Below are 25,731 nucleotides of genomic sequence, written 5' to 3'. Positions count from 1 at the left end.
TCTATATCTACTGCTGTATTACCATGATTCATCCCAGAGACGTTTCATTATCTGAAGAGCAGTGGAGCATGTAGACAGGGTCACCGTGTGAAAGTTGTTTTCATGAATCTTTAATTCTGCGTTCCAGTAATGCTTTGCTCAGACCTAATCTCATGTGCATCACATTCCTCTGCACAGTTCATCACAGCCACTGTAGAAGCCGTTTCTGTCAAGGTCCTCTTGTAGTTGCGACCATCCGGCTGACCTTCATGTTGGTATACTGCAGATTAGAGTTAAGCAACATGTACCTTTGGAGAGATTATGTACAGTAAAATGATATTTCCATATATGCATCCGAAGCACTCTGTCTTCAGTGTATTTCTATGTTTAATCCTGTTTCACATAAGCTATGTGTGGATGTGTACAGATGTTGATGTCAGTCAGTCCACAACAGGTGAAATATCTCAACAGCTTTTGGTTAAATTGCCATGAAATTTCCTGCAGACATCCATTCTGCCCATTATTGATGACTCTTGATGTTTCCTTCGTGTGAAATATCTCAAAATCTATGAAATCTTTGCATGAACATTCACCATCCCAGATGCCTTATCTGACTCACTCTTGCAATTTTGCCTATATTTTTGAATGAAATGTATGTTTGCCATGAAATGTTATATAGACAAAAAAATCTTGAACAGACATTCACATTCCCCAGAGGATGAATTGAAGTCTCAGAAATTTCAATTTGTTGAGTATTTTTTAGGATGATCAAATACCTGCAAAACTAATGGCATTCCCATCAGCCTCAGCTGTGCTTTGAGTTTCATGCATAGACTTTTGTGCTAAACAGCAAATGTTTACATGCTAAACTAAGATGGTAATCGGAGTAAACATTACCAACAAAACATGACAGGCTAGCACTGTAATTGTGGCCATGTTATCATGCTGATGTTCATATTATCTCAAAGCACCTCTATGTTTAAATGCAGGCTCAATGGGCTGCTAGCACTGCTGTCTCCTCTTAGTCTTGTTGTTGTTGTATCTGTTGAATATCAAAGAATGTGAGCAGATTAGTGTTGGTCTCTAACTGCACAGTGCACCTCCCCCACAGATGTGCATGCATGGACACACTGTATATGCTCACTGTACGCTCAAATGCACATAAAGGTACAGTTTGCATTCCTAAACACAAACAGTTACATACACACAGAGACAAAAACAAGGTCACTCACCAGAAAATGTGTGTTTTAAAGCTGTTTTGCTCACATGAATGCAAATCTCTCAAATAAATTCACATCTTATTCTGCTTGTTTTGGGTGCAGTCACGAATGCAGAGAGCCTTCTTTCTGCCACATGTGCACTCATATATACAAAAAGACTGCCCGAGACACCCATACATGTTCAGGCATTTCCTCGCATGGCTGGATTAATAGCAGCCCCTCTGACACTCTCTCAGTCAAACACACAAATGGACACACACATCTGTGCTTGCGTAGACAATCTGCTGACCATGTTATGTAACAACTCCACGTGCCTTGGGCTCAGGCTGCTCTTCCCCGGCAAAAAGCTCACCATGTCAGGATTGGACAGGATTGGACTCCTGCCCCCATGTTTATTTCTTTTTTGTCCCCACACTCTGCCTGCTTGGGTCTGGGGCTTAGCCTGGAGCCCTGCATTATTCAGCTTGACCAAAAACAACCTTTACTGCTGCCATTGAGAGTACAGATCTCTTTGTTATTGGTTTCCATGTTACGGCTAATCTCCCTTTCAAAATAAATCATCACAGTCTGTCTCTGCAGCCTTTTCACTTAAACCCTTTTAATATCTCCCGTTTATATTCTTTTTCCTTTTACAGTTAAATTCCGTCTTGAAATGAATCTCTTACTGCATCACCTCTGTCTTGTGTTTCTCCATCTCCCCATCCTTTTATTTCCATCCTTATTTCTCATCTCCTATTTGTCCTCCACTTTGCTACCTAAATATGGCATCGTATCCAATTTCATTACTTTATTTTGCTGCAGTGAACAAATGTATGAGCTGTTTGTTTCTTGTTCTGCATATCGTCTGAAATTAAATACTCCAGCAGCTTCATGCAGGCCAAAAATGGGGTTTGGAGAAGATGAGTATCTGCAGTCAGAACTCTGTGCAAATCAATCATCATCCCTTTTTACGCTTGGCAAAACACTGCTGAGTGGATAAATATTAATGAGTGGCATGGGCTTACCTCACTGGGGCATGCTTTGTTCTGTGTGTATGTTTCTTGCTGTCGGTCATGCTACTGTAATCCAGCTAATGGATGAGAAACGTATGCTTGCAGGTGATTTGCGCTCATATGAAGTCTTACAGAAATTACTGTAATTAAGCAGATTTTATTGATCTAACTAATAGTTTGCTTTACCTTGTTGTGTATTAGCTCGTAGTTCATCACTGTGTAGCCTTACAGTCTTGGTGAGGGGCTGCTGTCGTGACTGTTACTGTCTTTAGAGTCTTAAAAATAAGTGCGCTACAATAATATGAAAGCAAATACAAATGCATTAACATTCAGATTATAATTAGCTGCTTGTTGGAAGTGATTTAGCAGATATTATGTATTAAATGGAGTAATTTTCACCTTGACCATAATATGGTCAACAACACTTACTAACAAGCAATGCTGCTGAAAAAGCTCTGTGATTGCAAAGCAGTATTTCATTCAAGTGTTTGAGTGGTTATGAGGAGAGCCATTTGAAGAAAGAGGGAGAAGGAATAAATGAATAATTATTTCAAGCTGATTTCGGTTCAGTAATCTATTACCACTGATACTCAGCCCTTGATAAATTTGGTGCAGCAGTTAGTTCACATTAGTAATGTGTAGTGGAGACATGAGGTTTCATGATGGAACTGGGAAATTTTTGCTGAATGAGCGTTAACTTTGAAAGCCAGCAATTCAATTAAAACTGCAGTTTTAGTCATTATTTACTGTAGATTTTACCTGTGTAAGCGATATGACGCTTTGAGACAATAAAGAATAGACGAGAGATTGAGGAGAAGCTTTGACGGTCTCAGTTTTTCTGCCTGTGAGTGCTACATCGACTGTGCAAAGGGGGGAAGGAAAATCATGCCTCCACTGTTGCTTATTATCCTCAAGTGTTTCCATGCTTGAAGCTTCAGAAAGAGCTACCACTTGACCCATATCCCTGGTGGATGTTTTCAATGCATCCCACCACATTTTCACATTGTATGTCAAACAGAGTAGTCCTTGGGGGGAGCGAGTAGTTTTAAGCACAAACATCTAATCTCATTTTCTGCATGTGTACGTGCTCGTTTTCTAAACTGTGTGCAGGAGGAGCAGCTGTACACCTGGGCATCCGTCGGCCTGCCGGTGTCCTCTCACCTGTGGGAACTCTATGGGGGCCGAACCACAGGCAGGGAACAGAGCCTGAGATCCCCTTCGCATCAGTCATCAGCCAAGGCACCAGGAGCTCTGCACTCTCAGGTTGGTTAAATCCTCTCTTCATCTATAAATATTTTATAATATGCTTCCCCTGCCTACACTCTGCACTCTGTGCATGATGCTTGCTTTGATTTATGGCCTCTTGTGTTACTACTAACATCAGAGAGCATCTTCCCCCTAGTAACCTATTACATACATAAAGTATGATAGATACAGTAAGCAGCTATTGTTTATGTTTTTTGTACTATTTTTATTTTGAGGGTGTTTGTGTGTACCTCATATTTTCATTTGTAATTCTACACAAATGAAAACACGCATATGCAAAGTGCAAAACTTCACGGGTTTCTTGCAAAGTAGGCTATTTTCAAAGCTGTTATCTTTACAGAGCAGATTCTGTTTTGAAATAATGCTTTCAGTACCATCGCAAAAATGCTTGTTTCTGAAAGACCCACTCGCTGAGTACTGTAGATATGCTGCATGCGGTGCTTCTATGAATGTTTTCTGTATCAGAGGACCGGCACTTGATTTAGCTTTAAAATTACAACTTTAATAGAATTTTAAGATAAGACTTTATTGATCCCATGCTGGGGAAATTCACGTTACAACAGCAAGAACAACAAGTAACAAGTAGAACAAATAGACAATGAAAAGATGCAAAATAAAACTATGGAAGCTACATACATTATAGAGAAAAGGGTATGCCCTGTGAGGAATGGCTCAACTTCACAGTGGATTTTAGGTTATTGCACAATAATTCTCTATACATATTGCACAATATAAGTTGCACAGATGTAATGGATGTCGGTGTACGACATTCATGAATGCAGATTTTGAATGAAATACAATCCATTGTGTCCGTACATGATTATCACTCATTGAAGGGTGCATTTATGAAGGTTTTCATTTGATGCATATTTGCATTATTGTTTTAGAAACAGTATGACCCGTGTGCCCCTATAGCTCAGCCGGTAGGCGATCCCCCCCCCCCCCAAAAAAAAATAAAAAAATAAATAAAATAAAATAAAATAAATTAATAATAATAATAAAATAATAAAAAGAAACAATATGACCTGTGTGACCTTTTTGGTGAATACAGTACACCTCATCTCATCACTTACAACTCGCGCTGAACTGAATGAGATAAATGTGTGACTTGTTCTTTTGCCACTAGAGGGCAGGCTTGTCTTGACAGACCTGTTAGATTATCACAGTGAACCTCCATGTTTCCTAGAGGAGTTAATAAATTAGGAAGGCTGAACATTCTCCTTAAAATTCAACGATGTGACCACAACTGGGGAATGTGTTTTAGCAGACACAGACCCTCCCCGTGTGAGCCCAACGAGACTCACTGTCTCTGGGGTCAAATCTCTCGGTATCCCCTCATCCCTGCTCTCTAACCAGTCTGGAGCCAGAGGTCTGATGGAGTCTAGACATGATGGACTTTTTTGACCCCTCTTTGGCTCATAGCTCTGTCACTAAGCTTCCTCAGTTGTGGCTGTTTTGTTGTTTTATAAAGCGTAATTTATTGAATGATGATGTTTCCAAGTCTTAACAGCAAATTTTATGTCTGCTTTTCAGCACTGAGAGTACAGCATAGGCTTGACAACCTGCTTTTAAAGACAGCACAACACAAATTCATTGGGTTTATTTTCTACAGTTTCCTTAATGAAGCTGCTTGTGAAGTTAAAATCTGTTTTTTGTTTCTCTGACAGACAGAATCCAGCAGGTTGACGTCAGGTCAGTCATCCTCAGAGGATGAAAGCTGTCTCATCCCTCAGCTGGAGAGGACCATCGATGACCTGCGGATTAAGATTGCTGTGTTGCAGGGCCAGCAGGCCTCCTTGGCAAAGGGCAGCTGGGATAATATGGGCGCTCTGGGCGCTGCCCACCACAAGGCCTCGCAGATGCGAGGAGGAAGATTGGGAAAGATGAGCCAGGAGGTGTCTGTCCAGACCTCGCCTGTGGAGGAGGGTTTTAAGTTTGACGTGCCTTTCAGCGGAGGAGCAGGCAGCGTGTCGTCCTCCGTTTCCTCCTCCATCCCCAAATCTACAGAGAGCTTTGTCTGCACGTGCCAGCAGAGGCAACAGAGCAGCGGCCAGCCAGCTCCTCCACCCCCACCTCCACCTCCCCCTCCCCATTCAATCTCTGGAGGTATGCCCCCACCTCCACCGCCACCATCTTTACCAGGGGGTGTTGCTCCTCCTCCACCACCACCTCCCCCGCCCTTACCTGGGCTTGGACCATGTCCACCACCCCCTCCTCCTCCTCCTCCACCACCAGGTTTTGGACCCCCACCACCTCCTCCCCCGCCCGGTTTCGGACCTCCACCCCCACCTCCTCCACCGCCGGGCATGGCGCCTCCTCCGCCACCCCCTCCGCCTGGAATGGGCCCCCCTCCTCCACCCCCACCCCCAGGCTTTGGGCCTCCACCACCACCAGGCCCCATGCCCTCCATGATGGTCCAGGAAGCTGCCCCTGCCAAAGCTGTGATAGAGCCCCCCAAGCCAATGAAGCCACTCTACTGGACACGCATACAGCTGCATAATAAAAAGTAAGATACGCTGCAGAAAGTGAAGATAGATGTGGATCATTTGCACAAAGGAATTCTGTGAACAGTAGAGAATTGAGAGGAAGCTTGTCCACTTAAGATAAGATCGACCTCGTGCTGTGACGGCAATAGAGATGCTAACCTTGTGGAAAATGAACGTGATGCAGTCCAGGCGTTGTGGTCAGCAGTGACTTGACTTGAACCAGGTTTCCTTTCCTTAATAAGGCTTGGAAAATTGTATTTGAATACGTGTCCAAAAATAGACTACTTGATTTACATGCAAGTGAGGAGCTTGATAATGAAACCTAAAGGTAATTTCTTGGCTGACGGATTTGACAAGTGCACAACTTTTTACACTGTAAAAGATGACAAATGAGCACTCATAAAACAGTCGAATACACCCTAGAAATGTCAAAAATGCATTTTGTGGTTGAACAACAGCATGAATTATACTATAAAAGTGGACTTTGGGGTACTGTTTCAAACAATACATGGCAGATTAAAGCTCGCCTACTTGTACTGTAAATAATTCCTCTTTCCGGCTATCTTTAGACCCATTGTTTCACTGGTGTGGGAGAAAATCGAGGAACCAGCTGTAAACTTTGAAGAATTTGTGGAACTATTCTCCAAAAGTGCTGTTAAGGAGAAGAAAAAGCCCATTTCAGACACAATCAGCAAGTCAAAGGCAAAACAGGTACAGTATGTTTTACGATTGTGTGTGTTCCTTTCTGTTTGTCTCTACTGTAAACAGAAAAACACAGTACACTACATCCGTGCTAATTTCTTCATGTACGTAAATGTGTGCTCGTATCCTTCTGGGTCACCAAATATGGCTTTCTTCAGGGCTTTTCCCAGCGTCACTCTCACTCCTCTGATGCCCTGGTCCTTTCCATTTCTCCGCTCTCCAAGTTGCTTTGAGTGACAGGAGGAACTGCTACAGCCAGACAGTTATTATGTGGTGTGAGCTCTGGCTCCCACCCGACTCCCCCGTGACCATCCAGTGGCACCGAGCCAATGTCTCGCGTGCGGTGAGGAAACCTCACGACGGTGATGACTGTTGAGAGAGAGAGGGAAAAGGGGAGGGAGAAGCCTGGGAGCTGTATTTCGTGGTGCGGTTCCTCCCATTGTGCTTTCTGTATGACTTTTAGTTTAATAGTCAGACTGTTTGCCTCCCCAATGCCCTTTATGTCACTCCATCAATCTGCAAGTCAAACATTTGATCTACAATTTAAAGCTGCTCTAGTCAAGATTTTTATGTTAATGTACTATTTGCCAAAATTATGTGTCTAAATCACAAATAATGTTTCACCAGGGAAGGACGTTACACCCCTCTAATTGAGACCCAGTAGAATCACCCGACAGTTTTTGCTGAGATGAAATGTTGGTCTCCGGCACAGACATTGGTGGGAAATCCTCTTAGTTTATGGGACGTGATGAAATGAACCTTAATACCAAAATAGAAGACCTTCTCCAAAGATGGTTAAAGTTGAAAGAAAGTTTGACTCGTGAACACTGTTTGAACTCCTCTACGCTAGCATAAAAAAACAATAATGATGATGATAATAACCCACGTCACATAGCTTCTTTCCCAATGCTGTGTTTGCCCTTGTTACGTGGTCCATCCCACGTGTGGGACGAAACCACTTTTGGCATTTCTTTTAGCTCCAGCTTTTAAATTTACCACTTTAAGGAGGCTTTTTTAAGTAAGTCTGTTAAATCCACTGCATTGTCTAAGCTAATTATGTTTTTTAAAGCAGCAGAAATGCATGTAAACATGCACAAGTACATCAAAAGTGTACTTAAGTAGATTAAGCAGAAGGTTACTTTCCACCACTGAGTGTTTCCCAAAGAAATCAATCACGCATTGAACATCTGAGACTTGATCATCCTCTGCCTCTACAGTATGTGTTTATTATTTTAATCTGTTCACGGGTTCACTTGAGCGTGACACTTTTGGCATTGCTTAGCGCTCTGGATCTTCAAGCTGTGAAGAGTCCTGAGAGGCCTGTATAAGGCAATATGCAGCTTGCACTTGCATCAGCATGAGCTGCATTATGTTTATGTTGTTATGAGGAATATGCACTTTCCAGGAAGTAACTTGGTAATTGCGGTAGCTAAGTTCAAGGCCCTTTGATCCAACAGAGCACAAAAGTCAACAGCAATGGAAACTGTAGATAAGTTAAGTGAGTTTACCTTTCACAAGAAAATAACAAATTCCTTTTCAAACACTCCTCAAAAATAGCCGTCATTAAGCATGTCAACACTCCAGCAGCTGTCAGATGGTTTCTTTGACACCTTAGAGACATAATAGAGGGAATTCACCTCTGCACAGAGCAGGATGACACCTGTCTAGATACAGGGCCCTCCTCCCTGCCCTGGGAGGAGGGCATCAGCCAGAATGACTGTCCTCATCTCTGTTAAAACAGACTTTCCTTGACGTGTTGTTCTGATTGATGGAGCTCTGAGTACGTCGGCTACCACATCACAAAGCCGCTCGTGTTGTGGTTGTATTATTAAATTGCGAGAGACGAGAGACAAATTGAGTTGGGTGTGGATTGAACTCCCTCGGTCATCACTGCATGATACTGCTGTGCTTTCTCTCCAGCACAACAATGGTGCTGAAGATACTGAAGCCTATAACACAAAGAGAAAAACAAGCAGTATGCAGAACTGTGATCGACCCCAATTTAGAACCAAACCTTTGACATTTACAGTTCGTGAGGACTGGCCCCCGGCCTCAAGACAATCAATCCCGTCTCCCGCTATTTGCGGCTATTTCAATCCACTATTGCTCTGAGTTCAACTGTTCTGCTGATGAGAGCAGACAAGCATCTTCTCAAGAGCTACCACTAGAGAGCAGCTTTGACGTCAGTGCTGGGCCAGTTTAAAGGCCTCTGCTGACATCAGTATCAGATGTGAAGAAACACTGTACTGACACCCAGTATCACATGTTGACCCTGCTGTCTCTCTGCAGAGAGGTTTAAAAGAGGAGCGTCTTTCAGGATATGCTGCTGTCCTTTTCATACGGAGGAGGAGTGTAGCTGTAGGATATGCTGCTAAATGATGTGATATGCATCTGTTCAGCGCTGAAGATTTGGGGCTTTTGTTTCTTGGCACCTGCTGTCAATCCGTCAGTATTTTGTATATTACCAGTGCTTGGTTTTTGAGATGAGAAGTGTGTTTTCACTTGTGATCAAATGAATGCTAATATGCAGCTTGGGTCCTAAGCTCCCCAAGGCTTAAAGTTTTCCATCCCACATGAACGAGGATTTCTTATTGGCCTGCTAAGCGAGGCCATGATTGTTTAATTGCATTGATTCATCTGCTGATTACTTTCTCAATTAATCAGTTAATCATTGAGCAACAGTCTAAAGCCCAAAGATAGACAATTTGCAATCAAATTTGTGTGCAAATCCTCGCAGTTAAGAGGCTGAAAGTTTGGAGTTTGTTCTTGAAAAATTACTTAAATAGTTAAGTTATTTTCAAAGGAGCTGCAAATTCATTTACTGTCAATCAGCTAATCCAGGGGCCTGGTTTTACACTGTGGGCCCCACAATAACAGACAAAATCAGCTGCACCCCACCACCGCTGCTTAGTTTGTCGCTCCTATTATTAACCTTTGTCTTAAAAATAGGAGTCTATTTTTGGAGTGAATCATTCTGTAAGGTTTGGAACTACAATTCCCATGATGTTTTGGGGGATGTAAACAGGAAGTATAATGTTACCATGGAGTTGGTGAGTAGCTATTTTTTGCCTGTAATAATACAATGATGTCCATTACTGTGATACTGAAGAAAATGTAAAAATGTGATGATTCTCAGGCAAGTTTGGAGTTAAAGGAGCTTTTCCTCAATGATTTCTAATTTCTGGATATTTATTCGTGATGGATATTGGAGGTAATGATATCCTCTGAAGGTGGAGGTCACACTAAATCTAAAAATATGTGTATAATATCTAAGTGTTTGGATTAATGACTCAGAGAAGGAGTGCTATTTCTGATGCAAATTGGGGCAATCAGACACTAAGTGCTGCAACTGCTGACAGTGTTGTTAAAGGCGTCAAATCAGCGGCCAGACGGTAACTAACTTCTCTTCCTTTTCAGAGCAGCGGCGTACAACTGTCTCTTTCACCTGACGCGGTGTCTTTGCTGGTTATCTGGCTCTTGTGTAATCAATCAATATGTGGATTCTGCAGAAACTCCCTCCACCTCCACTGCTCAGTTCAGTGCCCATTTCTCACAAAATAAGAGTGAGCTGTAGTCCAGGACAACTCCCAGTGCTTGATCTCAATATGAAATGACAAAGAGATTAGATTATAATCAATAATTACTGTTTTTTACAACTCAGAACTTACATACCGTTTTATTTTCAGGTCTCTTTTTCAGCTTCTTGTGGGAGAACAAGCTGTACATTGCACGTAACTTGAAGCTGTGCTGCATCGATGAAAGTCCAGTACTGAAATGATAAATGGATGAAAGATCAAGATATAATTCATGTGACTTGACAGATTTCTTTAAACCAAAAACGTACACACATGGATTTCATAAGATCCTCTAATGACACTGTATTAGATGAAATTTTCAGGGTTGTTCTGTTCCGCTGAAAGTGTTTGTCACGAAAATAATTTCAATTGCTTGTGGTTCATGGATCCAGCTGTGTTTCATTACGAAATGATAGTACTGATGCAAGGGATATTTCATGTTAGATGTATGTAAAACGTTGTAAAGTGATCCTCTGTAAAAATCAGGCAACTCAGCTAGGTAGTAAAGCACTGAACTCTGTTTTATGTAAGTTAAAGTTGTTGGCACATGCGGGAGAGTCGGGTCAGCTGATAAAACATGACTAATGACTTATTCTTTCACTGCCATTAAGCAGCTACCCTGCACCAGCTATCGCAGGCTCATGGTGGAAGCCATTCGGCATCATGTCTCAAACGGCCTGTCCCCTGAAGCCGTGGTTGAGCTGGGAAAATGGAGACAGTTGGGGCCTGGTGATATAACTTCCTGTGTGTTTGAGAGGTCTGTGGTCTTTGTGATCTGGTTTAGATGGAAGCGTTCTGTCTGGATCACAGTAGGCTATGGGTTTCCTGTCCTGTCCCTTCACTGCTTCGCTACCCGACGCACACTTCTGCTTATTCAGGCGAGCTGCGGTTCATAATGGCCTCCTTGGATGCAGTTTTTCATGCATAATAACAACACTGGCTTGATATTCAACTCCTGGCTGTTTGACAAGTGGAAGCTATTATTATTCAGTTGACATTTGTTAATACTGCAGCTTTTGGAGCAGTTTTGATCTTGTGATACAATAGTTTAGATTACAAGGTATTGAAGTCATATCCCTGCATCGCACAATTCCATAAAATCCAACGTAAACACAACCAGAGATTTTCTGTATATTTAATTAGTCGCAGGACTTGAATCATGTGTTCATACAACACTCAGCAAGTATGTCTTCTGGATGGCTGGTTTCATTTGCACGACTGAAAAATGATGGATGTGGAAAATTTGAGGGAACGGATAAATTGTTAATCCTCATAATTTAGCTCGACAGCATTATAATTTTGCAAAGGTTTGCGGGTGAATAGTCTTAAGTTTTCCTCCCACAGAAGTAAACAGACAAAAGAGAGTGATGTTCCTGTCTTTTGTCTCCAGTCAATTATTAAACGTCTTGTCTGAATGTGTGTGTGTGCATGTCTTGGTGCAGTATTTGGAGTGGTATCATCCCTGTTCTCTTTGGCTTCGTGCAGCCCCACTGCTCACATGTCTTTGTCTGATCGACTCTCAGGTGGTGAAGCTCTTGAGCAACAAGCGTTCGCAGGCTGTCGGTATCCTGATGTCCAGCATTCATCTCGATATGAAGGACATCCAGAATGGTAAGTGTTACCATGTGGGCATACATCTTCCTATAGCTTCAATGACACAGGTTATAGATAAATGACTTTGTGGAAACAGTGTGATGTCGTTGCACAATAAGTGTACTTGTTATGGTCTGCATGTTACTACAGTATTCAGGTGGTACTGAAAATACGACAGTAATGGTCAATGAGGGAAAATGATAAATATCTCTATGTATAGTGGATTTATTTGTGATTGATGTCTTATTTTCCAGCATTGTCCAAAACATATGCAGCATAATATTGTTCTGAATCTGCTTGTATTTTATACACCAAAAAGGCTTAACTAAAGAGAATTTTGTTAAATTCAATGCATTTGTTGGATTTATTAGCCACATTAGCACCATGGACCAGCTCTAGGTCAGCTCACTGGTGATCCCCCTCCTCTAGCGCGGCCATGAGGTTGACTTCTGCGGTCCTGTTCGATGAATTTGTCCTGTAATCTGGTTCAGTTGTTCATGTTCCCTGCAGGATCAAACTTTAAATCTACTACTAAAGCTACTAGTTAACCATTTTATCTTTGTGCGAATGTGTTTTTGGTGTCCTCCTCATTTTGTAGCAGCTTAGGAGCCACCCCCAGGTGTGCAGGAGAAGACATTAACTTACAATAAACGAGAACGAAAAGAGCCTTTTCATCCAGTACAAACATACGCTGAACGCTCACATCAAACGCCACTCTTGAACATCTTTCAGGGCAATTTCTCTCTACAAAGTTAAAAAATGGCCACACTGAGATTGTTTTGTTTGTGTTTGCAGCGCTGCTAACCCTGTTCATAAAATAATCTTGTTCTCAGTCTACTGAGAAGAGATGAAGATCAAATATTGGCTGAGGTCATCGTCAAAGCTTAACCTCCCCGTAGAAATGAGCTTTATCACAGGTCAGAACTTTGGAAGGCATCTGAACTGTTTTTCTTTTGTAACTCTCCTCCTGTCTGTTTTCCTTCGCTCTCATTTTGCATAATCTCTCCCCATCTAACATCCACAGCGCGTTTCTCCGCAGCTCTCTCTCTTTCTCTGATGGGTTGTCACCAACTTGTCTAAACGGCTTTGTTAAAGTGAAGTCATTCGGGAGATGTTGATGGGAACGGACTGTTTTCCTGTTTTAGTTACTCTCTGATTGCTCTCCAGTCTTCGCTCATCCATGTGTCTAAACACTCTTCCTCATCTCCTCGTCCTATTCAACCCTCCTACAGTAGAGCCTTTATTCCAGCTTCAAGTCTTTATCTCAACCTGCATGGCAGCTGGATATGTTACATTAAAATGAATGTGTACCACAGAAACCATGGCCGGTACATGTTGTAGTCACAGTTTTCACTCCTTTCTCCTCTTTCTGGCCTTCATGTCAGTCTTTGGTGCATCCATCTCAGGACAGAGTGGGAGGGCAAGCAAAGGCCACTCTCATCAGCGCTGTCATTCATCTCCTATGTTAGTTTTTCCATAGTACATAATTAGCGCTGATTGGAAACTTCAGTATATCATGGAGCGTAAGATCAGGGAGAAGATATCTCAGTGGTTTGGTGAAGCACTTGTTATTTCGCACAAACAGTCAGATGCCTTCTTCCTTGCATAAACAAAATAACCCAAAAAAGAGTATGGTCCTGCATCTTAATTGGATGATTATTAGGCTTGAATGATTATAGGCTAAAACTTCTCATTATTTCACATAAATAACAAAACCCAGAAGACTGTGTATTAACAATGCTATTGTTTTCCCATTCCTGAAATGATCTCATGTTCCCTTGTGCCATTAGAGGTTTAAGATGATTAAAGAATCAAAGGGCAATTTGTTTGCGAAAGAAAAAGATTCATTCGTCAAAACGTTGTAATTGCCCCTCACGGTGTAGTGAATCATTGTTTTATTTCCTCTTGATTTCAGGATGAAGAGTGTGACTAGCAAAGCCTTCATCACTTGGATATCTCTGACCAAAGGAAAAACAGTTTCTGAGTCATTGATTTAGATCGTGTCGGTTTTATGGCGGCTCCATTGCTCAGAGAGGAGACAACACATTTTTCTTTTCCTCACAGCTGTTGTTGTTTGTTGTCAGAGTTGGCCGGCGCTCTGCGTGTTTCATAGGACACTTCCGTGCGGTGTCTGCTTCCTGTGAGGCTTTGGAGCGCCAGTCGCAGTATTAGATAGTGGTTGCCGGCGCCACGCTGGGGTTGAATGTGGTAGTTGGGGTAGACGCAGGCAGATGGGTCTGTGTGTGTTTGTGTCAGAGCGATGATACGGTTTTCTCCCATGTCTTTTAGGACCCGTCTCCAATCAAACCAGCCAGCCAGACTCTGGTTCAGATAGTAATGAAAACCAAATGGTTACAAGAGAAGAGTGCGAGAAACAGAAAAGGGGAGAGTCAGAGAGGAGGAAGTTATTTCTGTGGTGGCTCTGGAAGAAGAGAGAGTGTGAAGAGGTTAGAGAGTGACAGCAAAGAACTGGGAAAGAAGGGGTGGATTTGCCCTTGTGGAACGGGAATGAAGAGATTAAAAAGGCTGCAGGATTACATAAAGAGAGATAAAGCCATATCAAAGCTAAAAACACGAGACTGGACCGACTGGACCGTCACAACAGTCACTTGAGGCTTTTTTCCAAGTGCCTGTCCTTTCTCTAATTTAGTTTATCTCATAATCTTCTTTACTCTTATTTTTTTCTTGAGTTTGCATCGGTGGAAAGCTGAAACGAAGTCCAGTCCTATTCCGTGTCCAAGCATAATATGTGATGCAAAGTGAACACCGTGCATTGAGTCCATTACTCCAAGTTCCTTTATCCCCTCTGACACTCGTTTCCCCCGCTGCACCTCAGCAGCAAATCAGAAGATCAAAACAATGTGAGTAATTTGGACACCCACAGCACGGTGAAATACATATATAGGTGTCGAGTGCTTCGCTGGGTGATTGTGCATATAGCAACACCTCAGCCTCAACACCACAGACCCCCGGGCTCTGTTTGTCTTTAAACATTTACTTTCAAAGGATTAATGCTCACGGGCGCCAGGTCCTCGCGCCGAGACAAAAAGGCGACACCAGGAATTCAAACACAGGAGTTCAAACACAGATCTTTGTGCCTCTGACAGATTTCTAAGACCTCCATATTTATGTTTTAGTTTGTGGCCCCTGCTTTGCCAGCGTGATGAGAGCTGATATCTATGTAACTCACAGCATACGGCACATGACACTTCATGTGGACCGTGCAGGGAGAATTTTTCTGTTGTTTCATGCCACCTTCAAGTCCAGCAAAGCAAGACAAAAAAACCCCTCACAGATTTGAAAAGGTGAAGTTTGTGATGTTTGTTTCAGCCAAAGAAAAATGCTATGAGTGTTTGATGTCTGACTTGTTAAAGGTGTTCCTCGAGGCTGGCGGAGGAAAGTCATCACATTCACCCTAACCATGTCATCCTCTCCTTCCATCCGCAGCCGTCCTAAATATGGACAACACAGTCGTTGATCTGGAGACTCTGCATGCTCTTTATGAAAATGTGAGTACAAAAACATGCTGTAACGCTACTTGGAATTAGAGGTATGTCTTTGCGGTCACAACAGTAACAAACATTTTTTAACTTTGCCAATCTTTGACTTTGAATGGAGGATTATCAAGGCTCATGTGGACAGTGGTTTCAGTAAAGTCAATAGACCAGTAAAAAGACAATATCCCAAACTGAAATACATTTCTGCACTTTCCTGCCAATGCAGAATCACATAAATATACAATGTTGAGCAACAAACCCAGTATAATTATACAAGTAACACCACTGACAGCTCAGGCTGATCTTGACTGCAGCATTTGGTCTGGGAAAACCTTGCAGTCTTTTTTTTTTTTCCCCCTTTTCCTCTGCGGTTTGCAGTAAAAGTATTATTTTGGAACAGTTTGCTTGTGACAAATAGAATGATTTATGGTCACTCATTTCATGCCATATATGCAATCATTTTATTATAGAATGAAACCTAAGACGACGCAACAAGCCCAGATATCAACAAAATGGCAAAAAATCATTCATCAGCTGTGAGTGTTGTTTTATTTGCTGCAGCCCTGAGGGTAAACCACAACACACCAATTGCTATCCATCAAATCATACCTTTCGAAGATTATCAAAAACCTTTCTGCACAGTGTAGGTGGGAAAGAAATCCACCTTTTAATTAAACTGCTATGTCTATTACATAAAGCAGCATTTTGCAGCGTCACTTCACGGCGAGTGTTTCTCTGTGCGGTGTTCTGATTCCATCTTGACAGGGTGAGCTAAAGGAAGTGTGCATTAGATACCAAAACAAACAGGCGAGCCACAAACCGTACTGGTATGCGTGCTGTTTGGCGACAGAGTCAGTCTTATGTAGGTCTGTCTGCTGGCCTGGAAGGGGACCAGCGCTTTTACATAGTAAACATGTTTTCTTCACACTGGATGTGATTGACTTTTGCAGTGCGCCTGTGCGAAGCAGATGATAGCTGAGAAACTCCAGCGTTTGTGTCACGCGGCTCCTCTTGAAAGCGCTGGTGTGGTTTAAAAAAAGAGAGGGAGACTACACTGAGCTTTGCCAAGTGAAATGACCACAGTGTATTGTATAATATTAGCATAAAAAGAGTTACGGAGCTGTCATCGCCGCTTTCTGATATGTCTCCATTTTGAGGGGCTCCTCGCACACAGTAAATACATATTCATCAGCCTTCACTGATAGGAGCGGTTCAGGACCCGTTCGAAGTCAGGTCAGTAAATAATGGAACATGAAAACGGGCATGTTTTCCACATTTCAACTGTAATACAGTTTTAAGATGCTGTGAAATTCCTGTGAGTTGCTTTTTGGCACAACTACACAGGAGAGGCCTGGACCTTTGGCTGCCAGAGGCATATTAATAATGTTGATCATGGGAATGAGACTGAGGCTTGAGACAAGCTGTAGTTATGAACCAATGTGTCATAACTGAGGATCAAAAGTCTCCTAACCTCTCCACTCACCCCGAGACTTCAAGCCCTCTCCCTCTCTCCTTCTCCCCCTCATGGCCTAAGGCTATGTTATTGAGTCGAGGAGCCAAATTGTTTCTCTTTTGTATTGCGAGACTCCATCCTGTCTGTGGGTCTCCAGCCCCCTAAACCACAGTTGGCAGCGCAGTCAGCCTGTCTTGAGGAATGCGAGGGGCTTCTAATGGTTACACCCTCACTCACTGTGCTAGGAGCGAGATCACACACTGCCCTCCCTCGCTGGCTTTTTCGCTCACACGCACAAACATGCTTGCAAACAAACATGTTGACCCACACAAATGTGCACATGCCGTACTGCATGCAGACAGAAACGCACACACACACACACACACACACACACACACACACACACACACACACACACACACACACACAGGCAAGGACAGAGTCGCTCAGTCTATGAGCTGCAGATTACAGCCACTCCTGCTCTTTGAACAATAAGCCACCGCCATTAAAGGGGTCACAGTGATAGTGGGACACCGCTCCCTCCCCTCTAATATCACAAGCCATAATCTGGGCCCAGACTGGATGTCTGAAGTTCAGACTCCTTTCAGCTGACAGTAGCTAAATGTCAAAGAGGTCAGCTAGAGCCACAGTCCCTCCTACGAACTTTTACACTACAAATAATCACCTCATACCACTTTTTATTTTTACGACAAGGCCTTGTGATGTCTGAGTATGTTTGACGTGTTTATTACATGATGCAATTTGTCATTTAGACACCATTCTTTGGCAGCTCACATGTACAAATAATCTCTTAAATGTTGTTCCATTGAAAATTGAGTGACATAAATAGTGATTAAGCCCTGCCTGGCTCTGTTTAGCTCTGTACTAGAAACCTTGCTAATGAATACCACTTGGCTACCGCTAGAATTCTGGCATCACAAATATCATCCTACTTTCCTTTGCATTTGATATTCCACATGGGACTCTATTTCTCATGCTAACAACCGCTGCTACATGCCCTAGCAATTCAAAGATCACACGCTAATGCCTACTTGTCCCCAATTACACCAAACACTGCTGGGCTCCGCTGCTGCCCTTTGAAAAGGATCTGCTTTGTATTAAATATATTTACACTTGAAAACATCTCGAGAGAAGGCGAAGGAGAGCTTGCCCTCGTCGACAGAAGGCAGCGGTGTGTAGAATACTAATCGGGCCCTCAGTGCGTTTGATGCTGGTGTTTGATGTTTTCCCAAGGATCCATGTCGAGGCCAAACCCCAGAGAGAAAGATGGAGAGAATCAGAGGGAGAGACCAGACTGCTGAGACTCTTTGGGGGTCTATGGGCTCTGGAGGGACTGAGAGAGAGTTTACATTCTCTTCCTGGGGATGGTTTTATTGTTTTGCCCAACTGCGTCAGACGCATTAACATCTATTGTCTTTGCCTCTTGTGAAACACAGGGGCATTTCTGGCCTGCTTTTTTTATACCACCTTGTATAAAACTGTGGTCCAGAGCCTGACAGCAGGATAATAGTCAGGAATGCAAGTCTGGCTGAAGGCAACTCTTTAGCATTTATAAAACTTATACAGTATAAACTGGCATACGGTCGAGTTTAAGTACAAAACTGCACAATTTCAGAGCTCTTCTGTGCTTCAGCTACAGTTTGGCTGCAGAATGAAATAGAGAACTGAGCTGACAAAACAAACCCACCTCAAGATCCATTTAGTAGCTGCTCTGGAGCTTTTGATCAACTCGCATATCTTCATGAGCAGAAGGAGTTTGCCAGCTGTTATGAAACTGCGGCTGTTCAAATTTCCAGTTTGTTTGAGCACTTTAGTGCAGTTCTCGTCCATGTCGGCTTGAAAGTTGAGGTTCAAGCTTCATTCTTGACTTGGAAAACTGACAAAACAACTTGAGTGATGCAGTAAGCGCTTTTGATCATATCGCATGATCTTCATCAGCAGAAAACTGACGCTGGCCGTTACCATCTATCATCTATTTGCTTGATTGGCTTTGCTTGCCACTAGTGACACAGAGTAACTTCCGACATAATTCATAAATGTACTGTAAAGCTGGGAACATGTTTCTGTAAAAGTAAACGTCTTCGTCCATGCATCCCAAATCTCAGCAAGCAAAGTGCGCATCTGCACATCAACTAAGCCGATTGGTTGATCCAACATCCTGTTGGGAAGCTTTTTGTTTTAGATATGAAGTGAACTTCATATCGTTTCCCATCATGTCCATTTACCTTGATAAATCCAAATTCTTTCAGGTCTGTTTTACAATTGCAGCGGTTTTGTCACTGGGATTTTTAGTTTGCTAAACATGACGATGCTAAGTAGTGAACCCATATGTTATACCCTCAATCCATACCAATATATATATGTAAGAAACACATGTGAATGCGTCCAAATTGACACCTGTTCACTTATGAGCCGCCTGGAGAAGCAGAATTCCAGTTTAACGTCAATGTGTTTGATCAGGGAAGCATCAGGAATTGATCAAATTCCACCCTTGATGCCAAACTATGTACATACAGTACTATATTTTGGTCAGCTAGTCTTTCGCTTCGAGTAAAAGAAAAAAATCCCTTTTCGATTGTGAGACTTTGTCATTCGTGACATTATTCATACTTACGTTAACTTATTTAGACATTTTAATGGCGCCTTTAGATTCCACCTGCCCATATGCAATGAATTTCCATCTTAATCTGCATTTCATTTGACAGAGAGCTCAAAACGATGAGATGGATGGCATTAAGAAGCATATTAAATCATGCGAAGACAAGGAGGATGCCAAGCCGCTGGACAAGCCTGAACAGTAAGAACCAAACCTACTTCCTGAACCAAATTTAGTACATGAGACCTGTGTCATCAAACAGATGTGTCATGGTGACTGATTTTGTGCCTTCATTAGGTTTCTATTCCAGTTGTCCCAAATCCCCAACTTCTCTGAACGAGTGTTCTGCATCCTGTTTCAGTCAACTTTCCATGAATGTATCACCTCAGTCCTTCGCAAAGTAGAAATCCTTCAGAGAGTATGCAAGGTGAGCCACTGGGCTTGTTCTCATTTCATTTTCCGTTCTGTCACTCAGTTTAACCTTCATATCTTCATCTCATTTGTGTGTGTGTGCAACAGACTCTCCAGAGTGGTGAGTGTGTATTGAAGGTACTTGGCCTGGTGCTGGCTTTTGGCAACTTCATGAACGGAGGTAATCGGTCTCGAGGGCAGGCTGACGGCTTCACCTTGGACATTCTGCCAAAACTGAAGGACGTTAAAAGCAGTGTGAGTCTGTGTGTTGCAGGAATAAAAGCAAACACCGCTCAGTGCACAAGAGCAGACACTCAGTTAGGTGTTTTTCATGAACAAACAGGCCGGAAATGTATGTTTAAGTTGTGCAACATAAGTTAAGGAGACAAACTTATGTAGATGGACGCTCACAGAAACAGCTTTATTCATGTAGTACTAGAAAAAAAGGTGGTATGGGACTAAAGGTTGATTCAGTTTTACAATTATCTGGTGAGTGTGTGGGAGCTGAAAGGGACCTTCACTGCTGCCAAACATGAGTGCTGTAGCTGTGCAGATTTAGAGGAGAGGCCATTCTGTTTACTGTTCTTATTCAATATCATAAAGGGCTCAGTGTGCCCTTGGCACTGCCATATAAGGACACAGTGGTTTGTGTTTTTGTGGTGGTGGGCCGAGTAAGGTATCCATAAAGAACATCAAACTTTCCACCAACTCTGAGTTATGACAGCCAGCCCAGCGCAGTTGTGTTTTGTTGTATTGCTCTTTCAATGTCATGATTTATCCCCAACTCCTATGACCGCTGTCTCTGCTCTTGTTTGCCTTCCACAAATTAAACCGTCGTGCTCCAAAATGATTAAATTAATAAATAAAGGGAATTTGGTTTATTTATTTGGATCTTATTTTTCTTTCTTTCAGGATAATTCCCGGAGTCTTTTGTCCTACATTGTTGCTTACTATCTAAAGCACTTTGATGAGGTATGTTTTGGTTCCTGTTTATTTGAATCACTTTTCTGTTTTAGTCTGATTTGCTTAGAAATCCTTCCAGAGCTCTCTTTTCATCTCCTCTCTTGCCAGAGGATACCATGGCTTATCCTTTATCAAATTATTTATTTTCTCTTTCCTCATTTACGGCAGAAACAAATCTCTCTCCTCCTCTGGCTCTCTCTTATAATTCTCTCTCTGTCTTTCACTCTTCATCTCTTGCTCTTGCTGTGCTTTGGTCTGGGTTCATTCAAACCTGCAGTCTGTTCACTGGCACAGCATCCAAAGGAGCGCTAGTGTAAATAATTAGGTTCTCCAGATGAGATGAACTCAGTAGAGTGCTGCTTGCCAAAATCAACCTGCATGACATGACTCTCGCACTCATAATGGCCTCGTAGTAGCTCTGACGGAGAGAACTGCCGTGTAGTTTCTGCATTAAGCTTTAACGCTCATTATCCGCTGTACTTTCAGCCATATCTTCTCGAGGATGTTTGGACTGCTGATAAGTGCATGTAGGTCTCTGAAGACATTTATTTCAGTCTTGCCTGGTGTGTTCTGTGTACTAGAAGAGGCCCTCTCCCATTTGAGGAAGATTGACTTTGACATTGGTGTGTGTGTTTTTTGTGCATGAATGTCTGTTGTGCTTTATCAGGATGCGGGCAGAGAGACGTGTGTCTACCCTCTGCCTGAGCCCCAGGACCTTTTCCAGGCCTCCCAGATGAAGTTTGAAGACTTTCAAAGAGATCTGCGCAAGCTGAGGAAAGACCTCAGTGGTATGATTGTCATCCTACATTCCAAAAGCTTTAAACTGCATCTTTACAACAAGCTTATCAGGTAGTAAACTTCGCCAAATTATGACAGGTGTCACATCATGTCAGTACCACCACATGCTAATGTATGTAGTGATAAATTCTGTATTAGTCCATCCACGTATCCTCTAGCACAATGGAAAGTAATTTTCCAAACCTGACCAGCTATGGTCATGTGTGGATCGTAGAGGCGGGTCAACAGAGAGATAGCATCTGTTTGTCATACAGACGAACTAACCAGAAGCAGATGTGACTTGTCAGATGTAGACTCCTGTTGGACCCAGTGTGCCTTTGCCGTCCTCATGAAATAGAGATCAAAATATAGAGGGGGCAAGGTCAAGGAACTTCCACTACCTGTGTGCACTATCAGAGGTTCATCAGCTCTTCACTGAACTGGATGAAGCTCTCCTCGAGCTCTGAATCACCTCACCCTGCAAGATGCAAACCTCCAACATGCAACAACGAGGCTCACTCTGTTCATGTTGTGCATGATCACTTTGACCAGCAGGGTCCTCAATATGATTAATGCATGGAATGATTTGCCTAATGGCTGACTTTAATTCATTGATTTTTTCATTCATTAGTTCATCAGCCAGATCTTCAGTCATCCTGAACAGATACACGTGACGAATCTATTACATAACTTTCTACAAACATGCTTTTATTTAGTGAACAAATCATTATTTTTAGGTTAAAAATCTTTGTCACCACTAACCCTCAATTTTAGGGAAAACAAAAAACAAAAAATGTTTTTTTGTGGTTTTCTCAAGCCAAGGAAATTGGGATTCCAAATTTCCGTTGAACTTTGGTTACAATTATGTAACACAATGAAACACATGATGAAAGTATTACCCCATGAAGGGACTTTGTGTGTTGCATTTTTGTATTAAACATATAGCAAGCACATTCATCACAATGAAAAGAAAAGCTATACAAGAGACTTATAAAAAAAGAGAGAAACACTGTAAGAATGAATGTGTTATGTTACAAATCAAGACCTCGGAAAACACTGTGGAAATTGGATTATGCTTGACATACCAAACTGATTGGTTGAGTGCAAAGAGTCCTAATGAATGAGGCAGTTGGGAAATGCTCCCTTTCATTACTCTGTCTCAAGTCACTCAGCACTCAGAACACTTTCCAAGGACTCAAGTGCCTACAGGTGGTAAAAAATGACTGTGTATTTCTGTGCAAACATATGTGTGCACACGTGTGGGTCTGCACCGTACGTGTGACTTTGTGTGCTTTGCAGCTTGATCGACAATTCCCAAAACCCGATCTGTCCTCTATCATGCTTTATGTATCTTTGCTGTTAAACCAATCAGATGCCTCATCCGTGTTGCCAAATATTGTTTTTCCTCTGCCATAATGATTCTTTAGGCTGTTCATTATTTGCAATTCATAAAGATGGAGTTGCTCGCAGGGGAGATGGACTTGCCTCTGCATGGACCCCAGCGGCAATGGCACATGCTGACTGTTCATAAATATATCATCACATGCTATACCTGCAGACCTCTTCATTACCTAGCAGGAGCCAGCTGAGTGCTCTAACAGACGTGGGCTTCGATGACAGTTCCCAGAGGGGGGGGTTCCGATAGGTAGGCGGCGCTGAAATAGCCTTGGCTGGCCTGAAGGACATCAGCATTGAACACAGTGGAGAGAGCTCACTGTGTACCTTTTTGGTTGAGGCACCATATGGTCTATGAATTACCACTTGCCCAGTCCCGACCTCCACGTTCCCTGAGGCGTTTCACGGCCTCTGCACCTCTAAGGCCTTGAGCTGAGTTTGTGTATCCGTTATGGTTGCCAATAGAGCGTGACGATGAAGTTCTCCCGGGATCAGAGCGCAGGCCTTCCTGGTTCCTTGGGGTGCCTTATTAGTCATTATGGATCATTTCGTCTTTGCTGACACTTATTCAGCAGAAATTCAGCAGAGATTTATCAAAGCAAGTCCAACCTTGATGATGTGCGCTGTAGACTTTGTAATTGCAGCACAAATGCTGGATAAGATATTATTGCTCTGAAAGACTTTTCCCCCTTTCATCGTGATCATCTCTTGTTGTTTCAGCATGCTCAGCTGAGACGGAGAAAGTTTGCAAGTTGTCGTCTGAAGAGAATCTGCAGCCCTTTAAAGACAAGATGGACGAATTTCTTAGCCAAGGTGAGACTGTTTTCCAAATCAGTTGAAACTGATGATTCATACAACTTTCACCGGTCTCATTAAAGCACAAGTCTGGTGATATTATCCAACTTACAGATGCTGCTAACAAGTATTGTGTGGGAAGCCTGGTAGAGACCTCCAATGTTGTCCAAAAACTGCTGAAAACACATCAGTGAGCCACTTTGTTGCACTGGGTGACATGTTCATTCTTCATTACACTGAACACTGGCACTGTGGTGTATTCTGAGTCCCATTTAAACTGCTCTGCTTCTATAAATATTTAGCAAATTTCGCCAAATCCGCTGTTGAAAAGAATCCCTAATAAATACACTCGTGACCCCCGTTTGGGTTTGCTACAAACTAAAGTTTCCAGTTTTGAAATAATTTAACCTTTTTTAAAAAGTTAAAGTTGTAGCTCTCTGCGGGATGATAAATTCAAACCATCCTTGGAACTCCCTTTTTTTTTCAGTAGGAAAAAAATTGGCCCGGGGCTGAGCACCGCAGAGAGGAAAGGGAAAGTATTGATAATAAGACTATTGCATGAAGTTTGGTCTTTTCGTGAGAGTTGTTGACAGGAAAAAGCATCACCGGCCTTATCGTTGAAATATGATGAAACAGGTGATGGTCAGTCCGTTTAAACACATAGTTTGCTCGTCTGCTTACCATCACACAGGAAGTTAAAGCAAAGCGGGCAAATATTCAAAAGTATCTGGTGCTGGTATAGTCTTGGCATATCGAGGCTGAAAATGCATCTGTGGCGTGAGAGTATGCGAAACAGCTCATCAGTCAGAATGATTTAAGCCCTCGCCGTTTGCAGACACATTTCCAAATCTGTTTCGTGCTGCTTTCTGGTTGATATATACGGTACACACACGAGGGTTCACTCAGTGTCGTTTCCATAGGGACGCCTGTTTACTCCAGGGCGTATTGAATAACTCACGGCTTTTGTTTCATGTATGCCTATCTGCTTTGACGGATCACGACTGCACGTGGTAGCTGGGTCTTTTATCTTGATCTCTACCTTATAAAACAGCGAATGTCGTGCTCTGTCTCGAAGGCAGATTCAGGATGGCCGAAGGTGAACCTGTCATGCAGCCCGTTAAATTGACTGCAGAGAACAGAGCTGGTTGCCTGAGAGGCTGGAATAAAACTGACTTGTTCGGCACCTGATCCCTTTCACTTAGTGCCTCTGACGTCATGGCATGTCTTTGTCATATATTTATCCTTTTTTCCCCCTGGTAAAGATTTTTCCTCAGTTCCTGCCTTCCTTTCTTTTTCCACTCTTGTCTGCTGTGCCGTTCTGATAACAAGGTGTCTTTCTTTTTTCTGTCAGAGGAATGACAGAGAGATTAAAAGCACCCCTGACCTCATCTCTCTTTCTATCATTCATTCACTCCTATTAGGAATTCAAATAATCCTTCACAGTGAGCTGTTTACTAAGAGGGCTGTTAAAACGATGATGAATTGATTGTAAATGATGAGCACTTCCTCTTCCATTGCCCTTTTATTCTAACAAGACTAAGAGTCTGCAGCCATGCTAGCATCTCTGTATGCACAGCTGTGCTTTGAGGTGAATGCCAATGTCAGCATGCTAACATGCTCACAATGACAATGCTAACATGATTATGTTTAGCAGATACAACTCTGAATCCAACAAAGCTTGCTTGTGAACGGCTGAGCCTTTCCAGGATGGCCCTTTTATACCCAGTCATGATCCTATCAGCTGTTACCAATCAACCTGTTTACCTGTTGAATGATCCAAACAGGTGTTTTTGGAGCATTCCACATCTTTCCCAGTGTTTTGTTGCTCCTGTCCCAACGTGTTTGAAACCTGTTGCTGCATTAAATTCAGAATAAGCAGATATTTACAAAAATCAATGAAGCTGATGAAGGAAAACGTTAAATATTTGTGCTGTTTTCAATGGAGTTTATGTCAAAAAGGATAAGCAAATTATCACATTCTGTTTTATTTATGTTTTACACAGCGTCCAA

The 25,731-nt window shown here is 42.5% G+C and overlaps 1 protein-coding gene across 3 annotated transcripts in view; it reads left to right on the top strand.

Annotated features, from left to right (window-relative positions):
• fmn2a (formin 2a) overlaps nucleotides 1-25,731 on the top strand; it is a 38,464-nt gene that overhangs the window by 5,735 nt on the left and 6,998 nt on the right. Inside the window, exons 3-13 of one of the 3 annotated variants that reach the window (XM_070977896.1) lie at nucleotides 3,302-3,454; nucleotides 5,125-5,963; nucleotides 6,513-6,654; nucleotides 11,744-11,831; nucleotides 15,261-15,322; nucleotides 19,490-19,581; nucleotides 19,678-19,807; nucleotides 19,900-20,046; nucleotides 20,704-20,763; nucleotides 21,422-21,542; nucleotides 23,647-23,739. In XM_070977896.1, the coding sequence (XP_070833997.1) occupies nucleotides 3,302-3,454; nucleotides 5,125-5,963; nucleotides 6,513-6,654; nucleotides 11,744-11,831; nucleotides 15,261-15,322; nucleotides 19,490-19,581; nucleotides 19,678-19,807; nucleotides 19,900-20,046; nucleotides 20,704-20,763; nucleotides 21,422-21,542; nucleotides 23,647-23,739 (1,927 nt within the window). Of the gene's footprint in view, nucleotides 1-3,301; nucleotides 3,455-5,124; nucleotides 5,964-6,512; nucleotides 6,655-11,743; nucleotides 11,832-15,260; nucleotides 15,323-18,017; nucleotides 18,627-19,489; nucleotides 19,582-19,677; nucleotides 19,808-19,899; nucleotides 20,047-20,703; nucleotides 20,765-21,421; nucleotides 21,543-23,646; nucleotides 23,740-25,731 lie in introns of those variants that run through there. The other 2 variants (XM_070977897.1, XM_070977898.1) reach the window with 2 other exon arrangements.

The sequence above is a fragment of the Chaetodon trifascialis genome, chromosome 13 (assembly GCF_039877785.1).
Source record: "Chaetodon trifascialis isolate fChaTrf1 chromosome 13, fChaTrf1.hap1, whole genome shotgun sequence".
NCBI lineage: Eukaryota > Metazoa > Chordata > Actinopteri > Chaetodontiformes > Chaetodontidae > Chaetodon > Chaetodon trifascialis.
This window is presented reverse-complemented; position numbering and strand designations above follow the sequence as displayed.